This window comes from Henckelia pumila, chromosome 3, assembly GCF_033568475.1.
Source record: "Henckelia pumila isolate YLH828 chromosome 3, ASM3356847v2, whole genome shotgun sequence".
Classification (NCBI taxonomy): domain Eukaryota; kingdom Viridiplantae; phylum Streptophyta; class Magnoliopsida; order Lamiales; family Gesneriaceae; genus Henckelia; species Henckelia pumila.
This window is the reverse complement of record NC_133122.1, coordinates 48,668,572-48,685,416: the sequence shown is the minus strand read 5'-3', so window position 1 is coordinate 48,685,416 and position 16,845 is coordinate 48,668,572. Positions and strand designations below refer to the sequence as shown.

At 39.4% G+C, this 16,845-nt stretch overlaps 1 protein-coding gene across 2 annotated transcripts; it reads left to right on the top strand.

Moving 5' to 3' along the window:
- The first annotated feature begins 7,545 nt into the window (after positions 1–7,545).
- LOC140887375 (DExH-box ATP-dependent RNA helicase DExH17) lies at positions 7,546–15,497 on the top strand. Of its 2 annotated transcripts, XM_073294595.1 has the most exons (28): positions 7,546–7,641; positions 8,127–8,216; positions 8,651–8,834; positions 9,212–9,373; positions 9,467–9,704; positions 9,807–9,843; positions 9,919–9,965; positions 10,156–10,193; positions 10,293–10,314; positions 10,423–10,635; positions 10,813–10,969; positions 11,156–11,207; positions 11,405–11,476; positions 11,556–11,605; positions 11,711–11,828; positions 11,911–11,974; positions 12,050–12,133; positions 12,216–12,341; positions 12,418–12,614; positions 12,713–12,901; positions 12,996–13,247; positions 13,338–13,387; positions 13,466–13,483; positions 13,629–13,711; positions 13,792–13,987; positions 14,136–14,170; positions 14,257–14,580; positions 14,676–15,497. In XM_073294595.1, the coding sequence occupies exons 2-28, from the start codon at positions 8,149–8,151 to the stop codon at positions 15,191–15,193; spliced, it is 3,594 nt and encodes a 1,197-aa protein (XP_073150696.1). In that variant the 5' UTR covers positions 7,546–7,641; positions 8,127–8,148; the 3' UTR covers positions 15,194–15,497. The 2 variants fall into 2 exon arrangements, with proteins under 2 accessions (XP_073150696.1, XP_073150697.1); XM_073294596.1 differs by lacking the exons at positions 7,546–7,641; positions 8,127–8,216; positions 8,651–8,834; positions 9,212–9,373 and having other exon boundaries at positions 9,623–9,655.
- The last annotated feature ends 1,348 nt before the right edge of the window (positions 15,498–16,845 follow it).

Below are 16,845 nucleotides of genomic sequence, written 5' to 3'. Positions count from 1 at the left end.
AGCCGGAGTGATGAAGTTTTTGTGGAAGAACATAGTGTGCCGGTTTGGGCTCCCAAGGAAGTTGGTTTCGGATAATGGTAGGCAGTTTCAGGGGCAGAAATTGGCAGATTGGTGTGCCGAGATGAACATTAAGTAGGCCTTCACCTCGGTCGCCTATCCTCAAAGTAATGGTCAAACAGAAGTGACCAACCGTACTATTGTTCGATCTTTACATGCTCGGTTGCATGGAATGGGGAAAGACTGGGTTGAGGAGATCCCAAGTGTGTTGTGGGCCTATCGAACCACTCCTCATACGGCTACACAGGAATCACCTTTTAGCCTGGTATATGGTTCGGAGGCTATTCTGCCAGTAAAGATTGGACAACCTTCAGCTCGGATTAGGGCGTATGAGGATACGGAAGAAGGAGCCCAGGCATAAGAATTGGATCTCATTGAAGAGCGAAGGGAGAATGCAGCTCGCAGAATGGAGGCCTATAGAGCTCGGGTGATGAGAGCCTATAATCGAAAAGTCAAACCTCGGGAATTACAGGAAGGAGAGTTGGTATTGAAGAGAGTTAATCCAGCGGGGGAAGTGGGGAAGCTAGATGCCCGATGGGAGGGGCCATACAAGCTTATCAGAAAGGTCGGTGCTAATACTTGATACCTACAGGATAGTCAGGGACGCCCCCTCAAACGACCATGGAATGCTTTACATTTGAAGAAATATTTTATGTAGTATTTTGTATTCGATGTTTATTAATGAAGGAGTTTATTCATTAAAGAAGGTTTTTTATTATATAAGCCCGGGAGGTTCCAGGCCCCGGCACCCATCTTAAGCCCAAGTCATATATAAGCCCTTGGCATTATATAAGCCCGGGAGGTTCCAGGCCCCGGCACCCATCTTAAGCCCAAGGCATATATAAGCCCTTGGCATTATATAAGCCCGGGAGGTTCCAGGCCCCGGCACCCATCTTAAGCCCAAGGCATATATAAGCCCTTGGCATTATACAAGCTCGGGAGGTTCCAGACCCCGACACCCATCTTAAGCCCAAGACATATATAAGCCCTTGGCATTATATAAGCCCGAGAGGTTCCAGGCCCCGGCACCTATCTTAAGCCCAAGACATATATAAGCCCTTGGCATTATATAAGCCCGGGAGGTTCCAGGCCCCGGCACCCATCTTAAGCCCAATGCATATATAAGCCCTTGACATTATATAAGCCCGGGAGGTTCCAGGCCCCGACACCCATTTTTAGCCCAAGGCATATATAAGCCTGGGAGGTTCCAAGTCCGGGCACCCAGTGGAACCCAAAGACAGACAAGCTTTGTTCTGTTATGGTGGGGAAGGATTCAAATATTCAATACATCACACAATGAAGAAGTTGTGAATAACATTAATAATAAAGGATTACAAGAGGTGGGGCTCTTACGGCCCAATTACAAAAAATATTTCAAACTGCAGGGTTATCAGAAGGGCTCCCGTCTTCCGTTGTCAGAGCTCCTTTAGCCGGGGCCGTCTCTGCATCTTCAGCTCCTTGGGCACTAGGAAGAGAGTCAATGGCCTTGTCCAAATCCGGGAAATCCCTTTTATCAGAAGACCACAGGCCGACCTCTTCAAATTGATCTCAGCACTTGTAAAAGCCGATCTGGAAAAAGGAGTATGACTTGTCCACTACCGCTTCTTGGAATTCGGCAGATGAAAGGAAAGAGGCCTTCAGCTCTTCTTCTGATTTCAGGCGGCTTTCCAGCGCGGACACAACCTTCTCAGCCTTGTCCTTCGCAAGAGCCGCCTCAGTTTGAGCTTCTGTAGCTTGGCTCTCCGCCACGATCAGAGCATCTCGGGTTTGCCCCAGATCGGTCTCAGCACATTCAAGATTCACTTGAACAGAGTGAAGAGCTTGTTCAGCCGTCCCTAGAGCAGACTGGAGGCTGGACACCACTTGATCATGAGTCTGCCTCATCATCAACAGCTCTTGCTCCAGTCTTTTATTTTCCTCCGCAGCAGCACGGGACCTCTCAGCCTCCACATGTGCCCGATCTGTTTCGATCCGACCAAATCGGGTTGCATCTTCGTAGCTGTCCACCTGCATATGCAGTCCCTGAAAGCATAGGTGTCAGAAAGGAAAAGCGGAATACCATTAAACTTAGAAATAGAAAACTTACGGATAGAATACGGTTGGTGCCTTCAAAATATTTAGCATTGGGGCCCCGGTGGTAGAGATGGTTTTGCTCCGCAGGAGTCAGGAGGTCTTTTAGTAACCTCACTCCTCGATCAGAGGCGCCGGCCTGGAATATACTTTCCTTGGCACCTGGAGGGCTTGAGCCCGGCACGGCCTGGTAAAATGAGGCCAAGGGCTGGAAGGAGGGGGAAAGGGGAGCCACCTCTTCCGAATCACTGAGAATGACCATTTCTGGCTCCTCTATAGCCTTCCTCTTCCACGTCAACGGAGAGGAAGGACCCGCAGTAAAAGGGCCTGATCATTCGCCACCCCGGTATCCACAGGTGGGACCAGAAAGGATCAACAGAGGGTGAAGGAGCGGAGGCTACGGGGATGGTAACAGCAGTAGCAATCTCCTGACCCTGAGCTTGCTGTGAAAGAGTGGGTGCCCGGTTAGCCAACTTGTGGCTAAGGGCTTTTGTGACTCTATGTATAAACAATCTTTTGTTTAATATAATTTACACTTTTATAATGACATTGACTTTATCTTTCTTCATAATGTTATATTATAATATACTATTGTTGTTTTGATAAAGACCTTGAATATACTATAGTGTATGTAAGATGTGGTAGCATATGGGGATGGCTATCATGAAACACATCTTATAGTCACTGTATATTCTAAACAGTTCTTAGTCAATTGAGCCGTCCGCAAATAAGGATAAGGATCGCTCGAGATTGAAACTAGCATTTGCGATGCCGAATACCACGTTTCATTGGTATGGAACATAGAGATGTTCAAAGCATGCAAATGGATATTCATATGATGAATGATCGAACTACCCTATTCGGACTTTCCAAGTGGTTATCACTTATCGAGTGGATAAAGTCCGCGGTTTTGATTGTACACCATTAGTCCTTATTACTTGAAACATCATTGAGACTCTATATGCTAGTACTGTACTTTGACTCATTTACCGACTCTATTGGGGTCATCAGGTGTCGGGATTGGGTACAGTTACGACACATATAGGAGTCGATGCTTTGTTGTCAAGGATTCACCACATACTCGCGAGCGTGGATATCCTATGCGATCTGAGGAGATATTAGTGTGACGAATCTCTGGCCAGAGTACATGATGTGTTTTAGGTTACTTGGTGTTCCTAGTAACACATGCGATGTCACTAATAGATCTCCAAGATGTTATGCATAGTTATCGAATCTCGAATGACTCTCGATGCACCAATGATTGTTGATTCGATCGGGATATTTGGTTGAAGGGACCGTACTGTACGCTAACCAAAATCTACTGGTTCTTGCAGGCACTATCAGTAATACCTAGGAAATCATGGGGCGATGTTGCTAGGCGCTCTTACCATGATTCGATGGGTAAGTCGGAAATTGTTGTTCCAAGTCACAAGGAGTTGTGAGCCCACGGCTAGCTGTATTCCTGAACCATTGAGAGTTACACAAGTAATGGATTACTAAAATCCCGTAGAGATAGTTAAATTTAAAGAGTTAAATTTAATGGAAGAGAAGTTGGACTTCTTAATTAAAAGGGAGTGAGATTTCCTAAAATGATATAGGGATGGGCATTTTGGAAATCACTGAATTCGGATTCAGAAAAATTATCTTGACTTTAAAAGATGCAGAAATGGTTTCTGTGCACATTGGTGAAATCAGTTTATCAATCGGAGTCACGATGAATTTTATATTAATTTCTAGAACAACGGGCTTGGCTTGTTGGACTAAGTTATGGATTGTGGGCCCTAAAGAGTTAGAGTCCTAATGCAATTATAACTTAATCTAGTCTAGAAATTATCTATAAATATATGTACTGTGTTCGAAAATTACACAAGCTTTCAGTCTAGCAATTTTCGAAAATCAGTCTATATTATTCAAGAAGTTTTTCGAAAATTCCTCTGTCCCTTTTGGAGAAAATTCGACTTGTGATTTTTGTGAAAAATTACAATTCGAATTAACAGATCATATCTGTTTATTCTCTACTTAAAACTTCTGATTGATTTCTAGTGCAGTCAATCAGAGGGTTTCTGTTTTTCATTCGTGGACCTAATTCCGGAGTTAGATCGTGACTGTCATCAGTTCCCGGGATTTACAAGAAGAGCAGATTAAATTCTGTTGGAGTCCACGATCAAGCCTTTGCTTGATGAGGTAAAAATTTAATTGTGATTTTATTTTTACTTGAACAAATTTAATCGTAAAAGTTTTGATACCCATATATGGAATCGTTCCATATAATAAAAATAAAATTTTTAAACTTTCGCTGCACCAAGTATCAATTCTTAATTGATCTGAACACAGTTTTCCAACATGCTAGGCCCTGCGTTCCTCCGCCAATTGAAGGACTCTGGCTTTCCTAGCCGCATCCGCAGCCGGGGCCCCTTCTTTCTCTTGGGCAGCTGCCTTTTTGGCTGCCCGTTTTTGAGCGAAAGCCTGCTTCATTAGTCGGGATTTTTTTCTTCTTAGGGGCTGGTTCGGCTGTACAAAACATCAAGGGAGAAAGTTGGAATATTAGAAACAGCATGTAAGAGAAGCAGGTACATGATAACGGTAAAGCATACCAGAGACCGGGGCCGAGTCATCATACTCATCAATAATCCGGTCTACCGGATCACCTACCCGGGGACCCAACCCATAATCATTCAAACTTTTCTCCTCCAGGAGAGGGGCTGAAGGAAACTTCTGGTTTTCCACTAGCTTTTGAGATCGGAGATAGGGTTCTCCCAGTTTATAATTCTTAGGGAGTTCGGGCTGAAGAGGAAGGATTGTCAAGAATTGGGTATGTCTGGTTCGGGCGCCAGGACGCTGAACATAAAAGAACCTTTCTTTCCATCCCTTCCAAGAGGAAGAGGTGTCATCTAGAAAGCGGGCATTTTGCCGGGCATTCAAAGAGAAGGCCATTTCAGTGAAACGGCAGACATAATAATAGTGAAAGACGAGAGGGGTGATGGCCAAATTGTTTGCTTTGAAAAGGACGTAAGTGGCAGCCATCATGCGAAAAGCATTTGGATGAAATTGGTTCAGAGGAACCTTGTAAAAAGCAGCAATTTTATAGTAGAAAGGATGAACAGGGAAACGAAGCCCGTTCTTGAGCTGTTCCCTGAAGAAGGTATAAAACCCCTCGGGCGGCTGGTCAGCCCGGCCCAGGGGCCCGGGAATGAGAATAGAATATGCAGGAGGGATGTTACCCATAACTCGAAGCTCCTCTATGGATTCTGGGCGTAGGGTACTGGTAAATTGGGAGAACCAGAGACCTTCAGGGTTTGGTTTGGGTAAAGGAAGAAGAGGGTTAGAAGCAGAAGCTTTAGCTTTGCCTTTATCCCTAGAAGTCCCAGTTTGGGCCTTCTTTGGACGAGAGGAGGAAGGGGCTAATCTCGGTTGGACACCGGAAGTGACAGGGGGGGGTGGGAGAATCATGGCGTAGGGCCGCGGACTCTACACTAGCAGAGCCACGAGCATTGGCACCAGATGTAGAAGAGGTAGATTCTGACATTTTTTTGGGAAGACGACAAGGTAAAAGAAGAGGACACTGAGTATAAGGTAGAGTAAAAACTTACAGAAGAAGGACGGAGCACGAACAAGGGCTGTAAGAAATAAGCTTCAAATACAGAATCGCCGGACCCGGAAAAACTTAGAAGCAGGGAAGAAATGCGTGAACAAAAAAGTAAAAAATGAAGGAAGGGGTTTAGTATTTATAAGTGAAGAACTTACATCCAGGCCGTAGATTTAAAGATGATCGGAGGGTAAGGATGAGCTTGGGAAGTTGAACCGGGCAGCGTAATGATCATGCGGGTAGTTGAAAGGACAAGTAACGTCCACTGACACCTGCCCGTCACTTCAAATTCTAGGGCTGACGTCAGCCCTATAGCATTTAACAAAATTTCAAAATTTGTTTAAAGCCCCACGAATGGTGATACCCCGGGAAGTCAAGGGTATCAGGGCTAAGGAAAAGCAGAAGCATCAGGGATGCTAGTCAGGGCAGCGAACATGGTTTTAGCCCGACTATTTTTTGGGGGGAGTAGTGATACCCTGGTAAGTCAGGTGTGGCAGGGCCAAGAAAGGCCAGGGGTGTCAGGGCTGTATTAAAGCAAGGGTAGCAGGGCTGTTAGTCAGGACAGCGAGTAAGACTCTAGCCCGACTATTTTTGGGAGGAGTAGTGATACCCTGGTAAGTCAGGGGTGGCAGGGCCAGGAAAGGCCAGGGGTGTCAGGGCTGTATTAAAGCAGGCTAGGAGCTTCAGGATCCCGGGATACCAGATCTGTATGACTTAGACAAAGCCCATGTCTCAAGGGCATGATCCCCACGACTGCCATAATCCCGAGCCTTCCGGCTCCATCGTGCATCACAGGTAAACGTGGGTAACTCCTGCACCCACGATCCAGATCGTGGCCACTATCCTGGAAATGCGGAGTGACTCTCTCACTCCAAGGCTTATAAATACATGGCCACAAGCATTTGTAGAGGTATGTTTATCTAAAATTCCAAAGCACTATACTCATTTTTCTTAAAAGCCCACTATATTTCTAAGTTTGACTTAAGCATCGGAGTGGCCCCGCCGAAAAACCTTCCGGCGCCCCACTAACGTGCTTTCATTCTTTTCCCTTGTAAGCAGATCATCCCGATCCAGGAGGAACAAACCACATTTTACACCTACTAGCCCGGTCATCACGTCAGGCCCACTTCACTACCCTGACAACCCGGGTCCTGGTTTGATAAACCATCATCAGTTCATAAAAAAATTACAATCCTAACCAGGTGAGAGAAAATACGTTATTGGGTATTTTTTGGTTGTAGGACAAAGGATAAGGTTGGAAATAAGAAAATGATTAGGAAAATGATAGATGATACTAGATGAGAGAATGTATTGTTTTGTATGACTTAATAGAGGTTTATCCATCCTATAAATAATTGAGCCAATTTATTTAAAATCACACCAAACACTAGTTTAACAAGTGTAACAAACAATAATCCGATCTAATCCTTTGTACCTAACATGCCCCAGTCACTTTTTCTACTATTGAGTGTGCAATGGATGAACAATTAAAATTAACGTTTTAAATTACTTTTCATCCAATTGCGGTCAAGACATTAATTTATTTTTATGGTTTAAAATTAAATGAATTTATCAAAATACTGCTTTCCTTTTTTTTTTTTTTTTTTTTTTTAACTTTTAAAAATTCCATTTGCCTATATATGAGGCCTTAGGCTGGTAAATTAATAAATCACTATTCAGTCCAATGAGCCTTAAGTTTGGGCCTCACTTGTTTGTTATTCGCCACGCATCTTGGGTTAATTTCCCGCCGCGCCGGTTTTGGCCCACGATGCACTATAAATTCATTTCTCTCGCGTTTCTTTTTCGAACACTTTGGCGCGTCTTTTGATCTACACCCCTGCATTACTGTATTCGAATCTGCAGGTCTCATTCTCATGTAAATTGAGTTTTTGCGGAGCTTTTGTATCGGAGTTGCATATTGAAGTAACGTAAGCCACTTACGTTCGTAACTTTGTGAGGAATGCTGAATCTGAATCTGCATTTTTGTTTTCCGTATAATTTAAATTTTGCGGTATGTTGAATTGGAAATTGTGTCAAGTTAGGTATTTACATTTGTAAGTTGGTGATGAGGGGCATTCGAGTAACGATTATGCTGTTTTTGTTCATTGAATGTAAAATATTATGTGCAATTTATTTATAGTAAATGACTTGAATTATCTGTTTACAATCTTCCTCTATTATCCTTGTTTTCTGCTTATAATTTGGCTTTTCACTTGATTTCCGTTCGAAGTTATTTTAATGATACCGTGATTTAGAAAATTTGTAAGAATTGCACGATTTGATATATTTATGAGAAGGCGTGAGCAGAATTATTGGGATCTTATGGGAAATTTACGTGTATACAGTTCTTGTGCTGTTTTAATCCTATTTTATTACTATAGTTTGTATTTTGAGAGCACTTGTTTAATTCCAGTTGATAAAACATTCATTCTTCCATGGATTCGTACGCATTGAAGGCAGTGATTGATTTACCTGTACCTCTTCGCTCAGCCTTTCACTTCAGGTACTCAATTATCACGTTAATCTCAAAAACTTTCTTCCTAGAACTCAAGAACCTAAATTAGACTCTGTTCTCTATCCGGTACATGTTTATGCTTGACCCTGAAAGTCTCTGCCTAGCCATAAAAACATGAATCAGGAATATCTATGGTAATAATTAATATGATATGAGAGTACGATTGTAATATGATTGTGATGGTTGACACACAAAAGCTATTTTAAAAACCTCCATGCACTGGGGATTCTATGCCTACAAGTTTCGTGACTCGCGATAAATTTCAGTAGTTTTTCTATTTCAAAACAATGAGTGACATCTGGAGAGGATCCTGGGAGTAATGAATGTCAGTAGCTTTTCCAAGGAAAAGATGACATCAATAAGCTTTTTCTGGTTTTGCTCTTGTAATTGACAGCATTATATTTAATATGATGTGCGTGCAGGTATTTCAACTCATTGCAGAGTGAATGTTTCTCTACATGCTTCCAGTCCGATGTAAACATGGTTATTTCTGCACCGACCGGAAGCGGAAAAACTGTACTTTTTGAGCTATGCATTATGAGACTTCTCTCAAAATTCATCTGTACCGATGGGAATTTCATCCATCTTAAAGGGACATTGAAAACAGTATGTCTCTGGATAATATCGCTCCATAAAGATTCATGCATTTATTACATCTTAAAGAATTACGAGATATTTCCACTATTAAGGTAGTTATCATAATAAATTTTGTATTTACTTCTATTTTGATAAGAGATGTGAGAGTGAACATGAAGGCCTATCTCACTTGGCATTTAATAAGACCCTATACAGTTCTTTTGTCGCTTGTTTGTTGGATCTTTGTACTAACTTTTGGCTGTAGTTTGCTTCCAAAATCATTTAGACATAGAAGAGGAGATTTGTTTGAATTAGTTGTGTTCATAAGTTCACAATTTTGAATTACTCACTGGCATAATTATAACTTTGTGTTACTCACTGGCATAATTATACCTTGTGTTGTAAAGATCTACATCGCACCTTCAAAAGCTTTGGTACAAGAGAAGCTTCGGGATTGGACACAGAAGCTTGGACCTCTGGGAATAAAATGTCTCGAATTGACAGGTGATAACGAGTTCTACAGCATCAGCAACATACAGGAGGCCGATATTATTCTTACTACACCTGAGGTTAGATGCCCATGATACTTATCTACTTCTGTGAACTGTCTTTCAGTATACGATGATTTGATTATTGCTAAGATCTGAGCTTCCTTATCTTAGAAATTTGATGCTGCAACTCGTTATCGCATAAAAGATGGAGGATTGAGTTTTTTCAGCGATATAGCTCTAGTTCTCATTGATGAAGTTCATTTGCTGAATGATCCTCGAGGAGCAGCGTTAGAAGCAATTGTCAGCAGAATTAAAATTCTTGCTTGCAATCCTGAGATGAGATCAAGTTCTTTATCCCATGTCCGATTTCTTGCTGTTTCTGCTACAATCCCTAATATCAATGATCTTGGTATCTTTCAGCCTGTGGTTGGATCAAAACAGTTTGCATACATGCTTAAGTTTCTGTGGTAGATTTGGTTATTGTGTGATTACTTTATTTTGATCTTCACAGGGGAGTGGCTTATGACTCCACCTCAAGGAATCAAAAGGTACCCGCAATCACGAACTAGCAGTTGTCTTCTTGGCTTTACTTGTTAAACTTTACGCTGACTGTCAATTTGCAGGTTTGGAGAAGAAATGAGACCAGTAAAGTTGTCTACAAAAGTTTTTGGTATGCACACTTTTTGCCTCATGCTAGTGCCATAATATATCTCTTAGAACATAAAAATTTGAGCAGTGTAGAAACACCAGATCTATAACTTCATAGTTTTGATCTTATTGTTATGAAGTATGAACATAGATAATATGCATATTATACTCTCTATATTATTTAGGTAACATTTGACATGATTTTTTTGCAGGGTACTCAAGAGCAAAAAATGATTTCTTATTTGAGAAGGTTTGTCATTTGAACTTTAATTGAATATCTGGATGATTAAACTTCTGATCTAATGATTCTATACATCCCATTGATAAACTGTTTCTTTTGATAATTCAGAGTCTCCAGAACTACATTTTTGGTGAGCCGAATAATCTTATGTCCAGATAATTTCGTCAATTTATTCTCTAGTTGGTTTCGGTGAACTTCTCAAGGATTGGTGTCAATGAATAGAGATATTTTGCTGCAGATCTTCTCAAGCAATACTCTGGTGGAAAATCTGCTTTGATTTTCTGCTCGACAAGGAAAGGAGCACAAGAGGCAGCACAACGACTCTCTCACATAGCAATGTCTTTTGGTAATTCAAGTCCTTTCATCAAAGGCCGAGAAGAACAGGAAAGATTGAGGGAGGCTTCATTATCATGTAGTGACAAACAAATGCAATCTTACATGCTTTACGGTGGTATGTGCTTCTCTTGCTCATGTTTTGGGGCTTCAGGGATTGGTGTTTGGGGTTCAGTTGGCCAGAAGGTTGAAACGGGAGGGATGATTACAGACATACATACATAATCTATATTGGTTTTTGAGTGATATAGGATAAGAATGCCAGCTTAACACCAAGTAGTCGTTTGTTGTACAGTTGGTTATCATAATGGTGGACTTGCTTTGAAAGATCGCAGTCTTGTCGAAGGTCTTTTTCTGAATGGCGATCTACAAATTTTATGCACGACAAATACTCTGGCTCATGGAATTAATCTGCCAGCACATACTGTCATCATCAAATCAACACAATACTTGTATGTCCATCAATCATTTCCTGGTAACTTTTTAATTCTTGTCATTTGTTACCAAGGGAAACTCGATGCCAATGTACTATTAGTGGTCCAATGAGATCATGCTCTTTTTTACAAAATAACACTTGACGTTGACTTGTGATTATTTGGTCATGCTCCATTGTACACTATACGTTGACTTTGCATTAGCAACAAGGAGAAAGGTACATACATGGAATATGACCGGTCCATGGTATTGCAGGTGTGTTATTATTCTACTAATTACGTTTTAGCAAATTTTTTAAAAAAATGGTTGCAGATAGGTATGTCGTTAGATAACTCCAAACTTGGATTGGGTCTTCGGTTTGGGTAAACTAAGTATTCTAATTTTTGGGTGCATCTGGACAAATACTGGGTGTGTCTATAACCTGAAATGATGGCCACCTCTAATTTATGCAGATGTGTGGAAGAGCTGGCCGTCCTCCATTTGATGACACAGGAATGGTCATAATTATGACCAGAAAGGAAACCGTAATTTGCACTCTTTCCTTTCCCTCCAGAGAAAGGAGTAAAAAAATGTGTTAGTGACCTGCTTAATATCGTCTCGCAGGTCCATTTGTACGAGAATCTACTAAATGGATGTGAGATGGTAGAATCACGGTAAGTCTTCACCCCCTCACTATCTAATGTCAGTCTCGACGTTAACATTGCGAACTAGCACTTTGTCTATCACTGACTTGATTTTTGGTATACTTTGTTTTACAGATTGCTTCCATGCATAACAGAGCATCTAACTGCAGAGATAGTTCAGGCAACTGTCTCAGATATAACAATGGCGATTGAATGGATGAAATGCTCATTTTTGTACGTGAGAATGAAAAAGGCAAGTCCACTTAGCTTTTAGGGAGGACACTATTTGGATATTCCTTCATTAGATTGCATTTTTGAAACTTTTCATACAACAGAATCCGGAGAATTACTCGATACAAAAAGGGCTGTCTGGTGACCGGATAGAGAAACATTTGCAAGGTAATTTGATTAATGACTATCACTTACTGATTTTCACGATCCATGAATTTGATTGAATCCTGTATTCTCTGCCAGAGATTTGCGTCCAGAAGGTTAACGAATTATCGCGATATCAAATGGTCTGGACTGACGAGGATGGTTTCCTTCTAAGGCCACTTGGTATATTCTCATATTTGATGTCACGTCCATCTTATATTATGCTATACTGGGCTTTAACTTTTTCCTTCATTCTTGTGCTCAGAACCTGGAAGGTTGATGACGAAATATTATCTGAAGTTTGACACAATGAAACACATTATTCAATCACCTGCAAACTGCAGCATGGAGGATGTCCTTCAGATTATATGTCGAGCGGAAGAAATTGCATGTATGCATCTGTTGCTGTGAAAGTACATTTCAGCTATGAATTGCTTACAACTATTCTGCATAATCTAAAAATGAAGGGATACAATTGAGGCGGAATGAGAAGAAGTTTCTTAATGACATAAACAATGAAAAAGATGGCCGGCTTCGTTTTCATGTCCTCGACGATAAAGGAAAAAGAAAAAAACGTATACAAACCAGAGAGGAGAAGATATTTATTCTAGTGAATGACTGCCTGACTGGAGATCCTTTAGTGCATGACTTATCCATGAGCCAGGTTCTGCTGCCTCAAATTTGAGATTTGTCATGCTTTCGGTTATCTGATACTTAAATGTGTTTAACATTGACTTGATTCTCGTGCGACTTTTGTCGCAGGACATGAACTCCGTGTGCTCAAATGGGTGCCGTATTGCAAAGTGCATGAAAGAGTATTTTTTGTACAAGAAAAGCTATAGAGGAGCTTTAAATTCAACACTGCTAGCCAAATGTTTACATCAGAAGTTATGGGACGACAGTCAATACTTGTTGAAACAATTACCAGGAATCGGAATGGTGACTGCGAAGGTCTGTTTTACATTTCAGCACTACATTGAGACGTTTGTTTTCATCAATGATTAATGCTTTTGTGCTCTTTACACCTGAAATATTATACTCGTAGGCACTGCTTTCAATGGGAATCAAGTCATTTGAAGCCCTTTCTGAGGCTGATCCGAGGAAGATAGAGTTAATTACAGGTCGAAAATATCCATATGGGAACCATATTAAGGAGTCTTTGCTATCACTACCCCCGAAAGTTGAGATGGTATTCAAAGAAACTGATGGCCAAAAGCAAGGCAAGTCCAAGTTACTGATAACATTAACAAGGCTATCACAGCCCCAAAATTCAATAAAACGACACTATGCTGATATGGTATGCCACGAATCTGACTTTGCTTTCAAAAAACATGTTTTATTCTTCATGCATGACGCAACTCTAAGCAATTGAAATTCTGTCTTACAGATGGTCGGTATAGAAGAAGACAACGTCATCCTGTTTCATGAAAAGATAAGGTATCCAGTCTCACAACAATATGTCTTCAACTTCGGTTTATATTTATGGTTCTGAAAAATCTCTTTTTGCCTTTGTAGATTGGAAGAATTCTCCAGGTATGGAAACTACAGACTTGAACCTTTGTTTAAATATAATGATCACAAAATCATGAGATGTCAAATTCATGCAACAATTTGCTTGCAAAGAGATCTCTGCTGATGTCATATGGTTTTTCGAAACTGACATGTGATTTGCTTGCAGCCCATACAGTGCTGTTGTATTGTACACGAAGCCTCGGCAAGGAAAACTGATCATTAAGGCAGATCTGATAGTTGAAGAATTCAGTAAATCCCCTTCTTATTTTACTTGATTTTTCAATTGTCATCGCTTGCTAAGAATTTGTATGTATTTGATATCCATGCAGTAGGTATTGATCTCCATCAGAAAGCCATCATAACTCCTGAGATAGACTTGAATGTCCATAATTATCATCCAACGAAGCCATCCTCCATTATTCACAAGGACTTGACTATCCTAAAAGACGACAATGACTGCACATCTAATGATCAGGAAGTAGAACACTCCAATTCAAATAAATTAACCAAGAAATCAAATTCCATGTGAGTACTAACAAAATTTTGTACATGTTATTCTTATTATATTTAAGCAATAGTCTTCAAGCAACGGTTGTTTATCTAGAAATCCCGATTACCAGCAGAGTTAAATAGTTCCTTGTTATTATATAGCTTAATAAGTTTTGATTTTCAGGCCCAGCTTCGAACTTCTGGATGAAGAGATGGAAGGTGGTAAAGTATTGTCTTTTTTTGGGTCCCATGCCGTTCTCCTGCATTCCACTTACTCACTCTCATTTGTTTTCCTAATTCGAAAGACAATGTCACTGAAAGTGAAGATGCTGACTGCAAAATTATCAATGAAAGAACAGTGTTCGATCACATTCGTAAAAAGGCAAAAAATTTACCAGCTCTACCTGTACGAAATGATGCTTGTTCTCCATCTTTAGAGACCTTCGCTTTCATCAGAAAACGCACTCGTGAGCAACATATGGAACTTGACAACGACATTGAGTTTGTTGACATGTGGAACGGGAAGTTTCCAACTGCCAGGGTTGTGATCCAATCTCCCCTACTTACAGCGCCTAAACAAAACAGACCCATCTTCGATAGCTCAAATGGATTTGATGTAATAGACAAAGGTGAGTTTATTAATTATGTGAAAAGTTTCATCAAATGGTCCTTTTACTCTGCTAGTTATTATCTTTTTCTAAGTTTGTTTTTGCTCACCCTTAAGGCAAAGCTCCGGCTGAGATTTGGAGTGAAGGAGGAATGGTTGCCACTAAATATCTGGATGTGGAACCAAGAAGCCTAAATCAAGAAACGGTTTTCGATCACATAAGGAAAAAGTCGAGGAATTTCCCAGCGTTAGCCAGTATTAATAACAACGGTGCTGAAATAATCGACCTGGATTGCGACATGCACCAAAATGCTGTGCTTAATGAGGGAACTTTCAGGATTGCGCGAATCAGTACTAATGGAGAAGGAGTCCAAGAACTGAAGCAGGGTTTGCATTGCGAAACCTCGAATTCCTTGACGAATGGGTTTTCTTTGACAAATGCTCCTAATGGCTTGGAGCTAATGACATCTCAAGTTCCCACAGTCCTTGAGGAGAAGAATGGTGGTGAATCTAATGTGAAGCAGCTGCAACTTCCAACTTCAGCGAAAACGCAGAATTGTTCATCTGTATTGGCCGGAGAGGTGGGCAAAGGATCGTTTATCGGGTTTGAAAGCGTGTTTTCGTTTCTCTTTTGATTTCTAAGGAATTTGTCTTTCGACTCTCTACAACTTCGGTCGCAGCGAATGCTTTGTGTGTGTAATGTGTTCATCGAAACAGATGCTATACGAAAGGGGACAAAATCTACTGTTTAAAAATCAATATATCATGAGCTTCACACGTCGAATCCGTACAAACTATAGATTATAGACGAAAAAACGAGCATTTTAGTTCTTTGGCTTTATTTTGGTTTTGGTCCTGTATATTGGCTTGTTTTGGAATGAGCATTTTAGTTCTGTATGTTGGCTTTATTTTGATTTTGGTCTTGTATATTGGCTTGTTTTGGAAAATATCCTGTAACTTTGTTTTTATTTTGGATTTAGTCATACATGTTGATTGTTTTGATTTTGGTCCTATAAGTTACTTACTTTTTTATTTTGGTCATATACAAAGTTATGTTTTGAAAAAAAGTACAGAAATTTGGATTTTTTTTGGATTTGGTCCTATTAGTTGACTTGTTTTTTTATTTTGGTCATGAAAAAGATACGATTTTGATCAAATTAAGCTCAGTTAAGTTAGAATAAGCGCCTATGTTTTTTATTTTAAAATAATAAATTAAATTTAGAATTTAGAAGTTGACTTTCCAACTTCACCGCTTAAGCTTTTATAATAAATATTTTTTTATGATTTTATAATTAAATAAATTAGGTTTAAAATTTAGATGTTGACCTTCTAATTATTTTTTAAAATAATAATAATTATGTTCTAAAAGGTACAATAACTTGGTTTGTTTGTTTTTTTTTTTTTATTTTTCCTCCGTCGCCGAAACTGGAGGGAGCAGCAAAATTTTGCTTATTTGCAGTGTTCTAAAAAGCACGCTTAAGCGTGATAAAAGTGAAAAATACCTAAAAAGCTCTGCTTTCGAGAAAAGAGGAACAAAAAAAGTCAATCATAGTTGAGAACGATAAAAAAATATATTAGAGTGTTACTTTTTAAAAGAACGAAAGTATGTTTTAAATATATTTTTAGTTTTTTAGCTAATTTTGTTAATTTAGGTTGGAACTTATTTATATGATCATTAATAGGTGCTAAGTGGGCGAACACTTAGTGCCAAATAAATAAAAAAAATCGGAGTTACAATTGAGAACGATATAAATGAATGTTTGTTTGTTACTTTTTAAAAGAACAAAAGTATGTTACATTTAATACATTAAATTAACATATTTTAGATTTTATTAAATTATTTAGATTAAAAAAAGTTTAAGCGTAAAAAAATATTTTTTTATTAGTTAATTGTAATTATCTCAAATCAATAAGTAGATAAAACATGAAAGAATAAAAAATATTTATTACAAAAATAATTAGAGATCAACTTTTAAATTCCAAAACATGATAACATACAGGACGAAAATCAAAAAACAAACCAACTTGACCAAAATCAAAATAAGCTAACATATAGGACTAAATCTAAAAATAAAATCGAGTTACAAAATCTTTTTCAAAACAAACCAACATACAAGATCAAAACAAAAAAGAAGCCAACATACATGACCAAAATGCTAATTTTCCCGATTATAGAAAGAGGAATAGTAAAATCCATGCACAATGTTTATGATTACATAAAAACTAATCGATGAATGTTTCCATCTGTGCATGACAATATCTAACAAAATATATTACGTCGCATTCT

What these genes read in the sequence shown, in the direction of transcription:
- LOC140887375 (XM_073294595.1), top strand. Translation starts at nt 8,149, where the DNA reads ATGGATTCGTACGCATTGAAGGCAGTGATTGATTTACCTGTACCTCTT. An exon ending in ATGATTTCTTATTTGAGAAG is followed by an intron (nt 10,194 to 10,292) that starts GTTTGTCATTTG and finishes TTGATAATTCAG; the next exon opens with AGTCTCCAGAACTACATTTT. An exon ending in ATTTGATGTAATAGACAAAG is followed by an intron (nt 14,581 to 14,675) that starts GTGAGTTTATTA and finishes CTCACCCTTAAG; the next exon opens with GCAAAGCTCCGGCTGAGATT.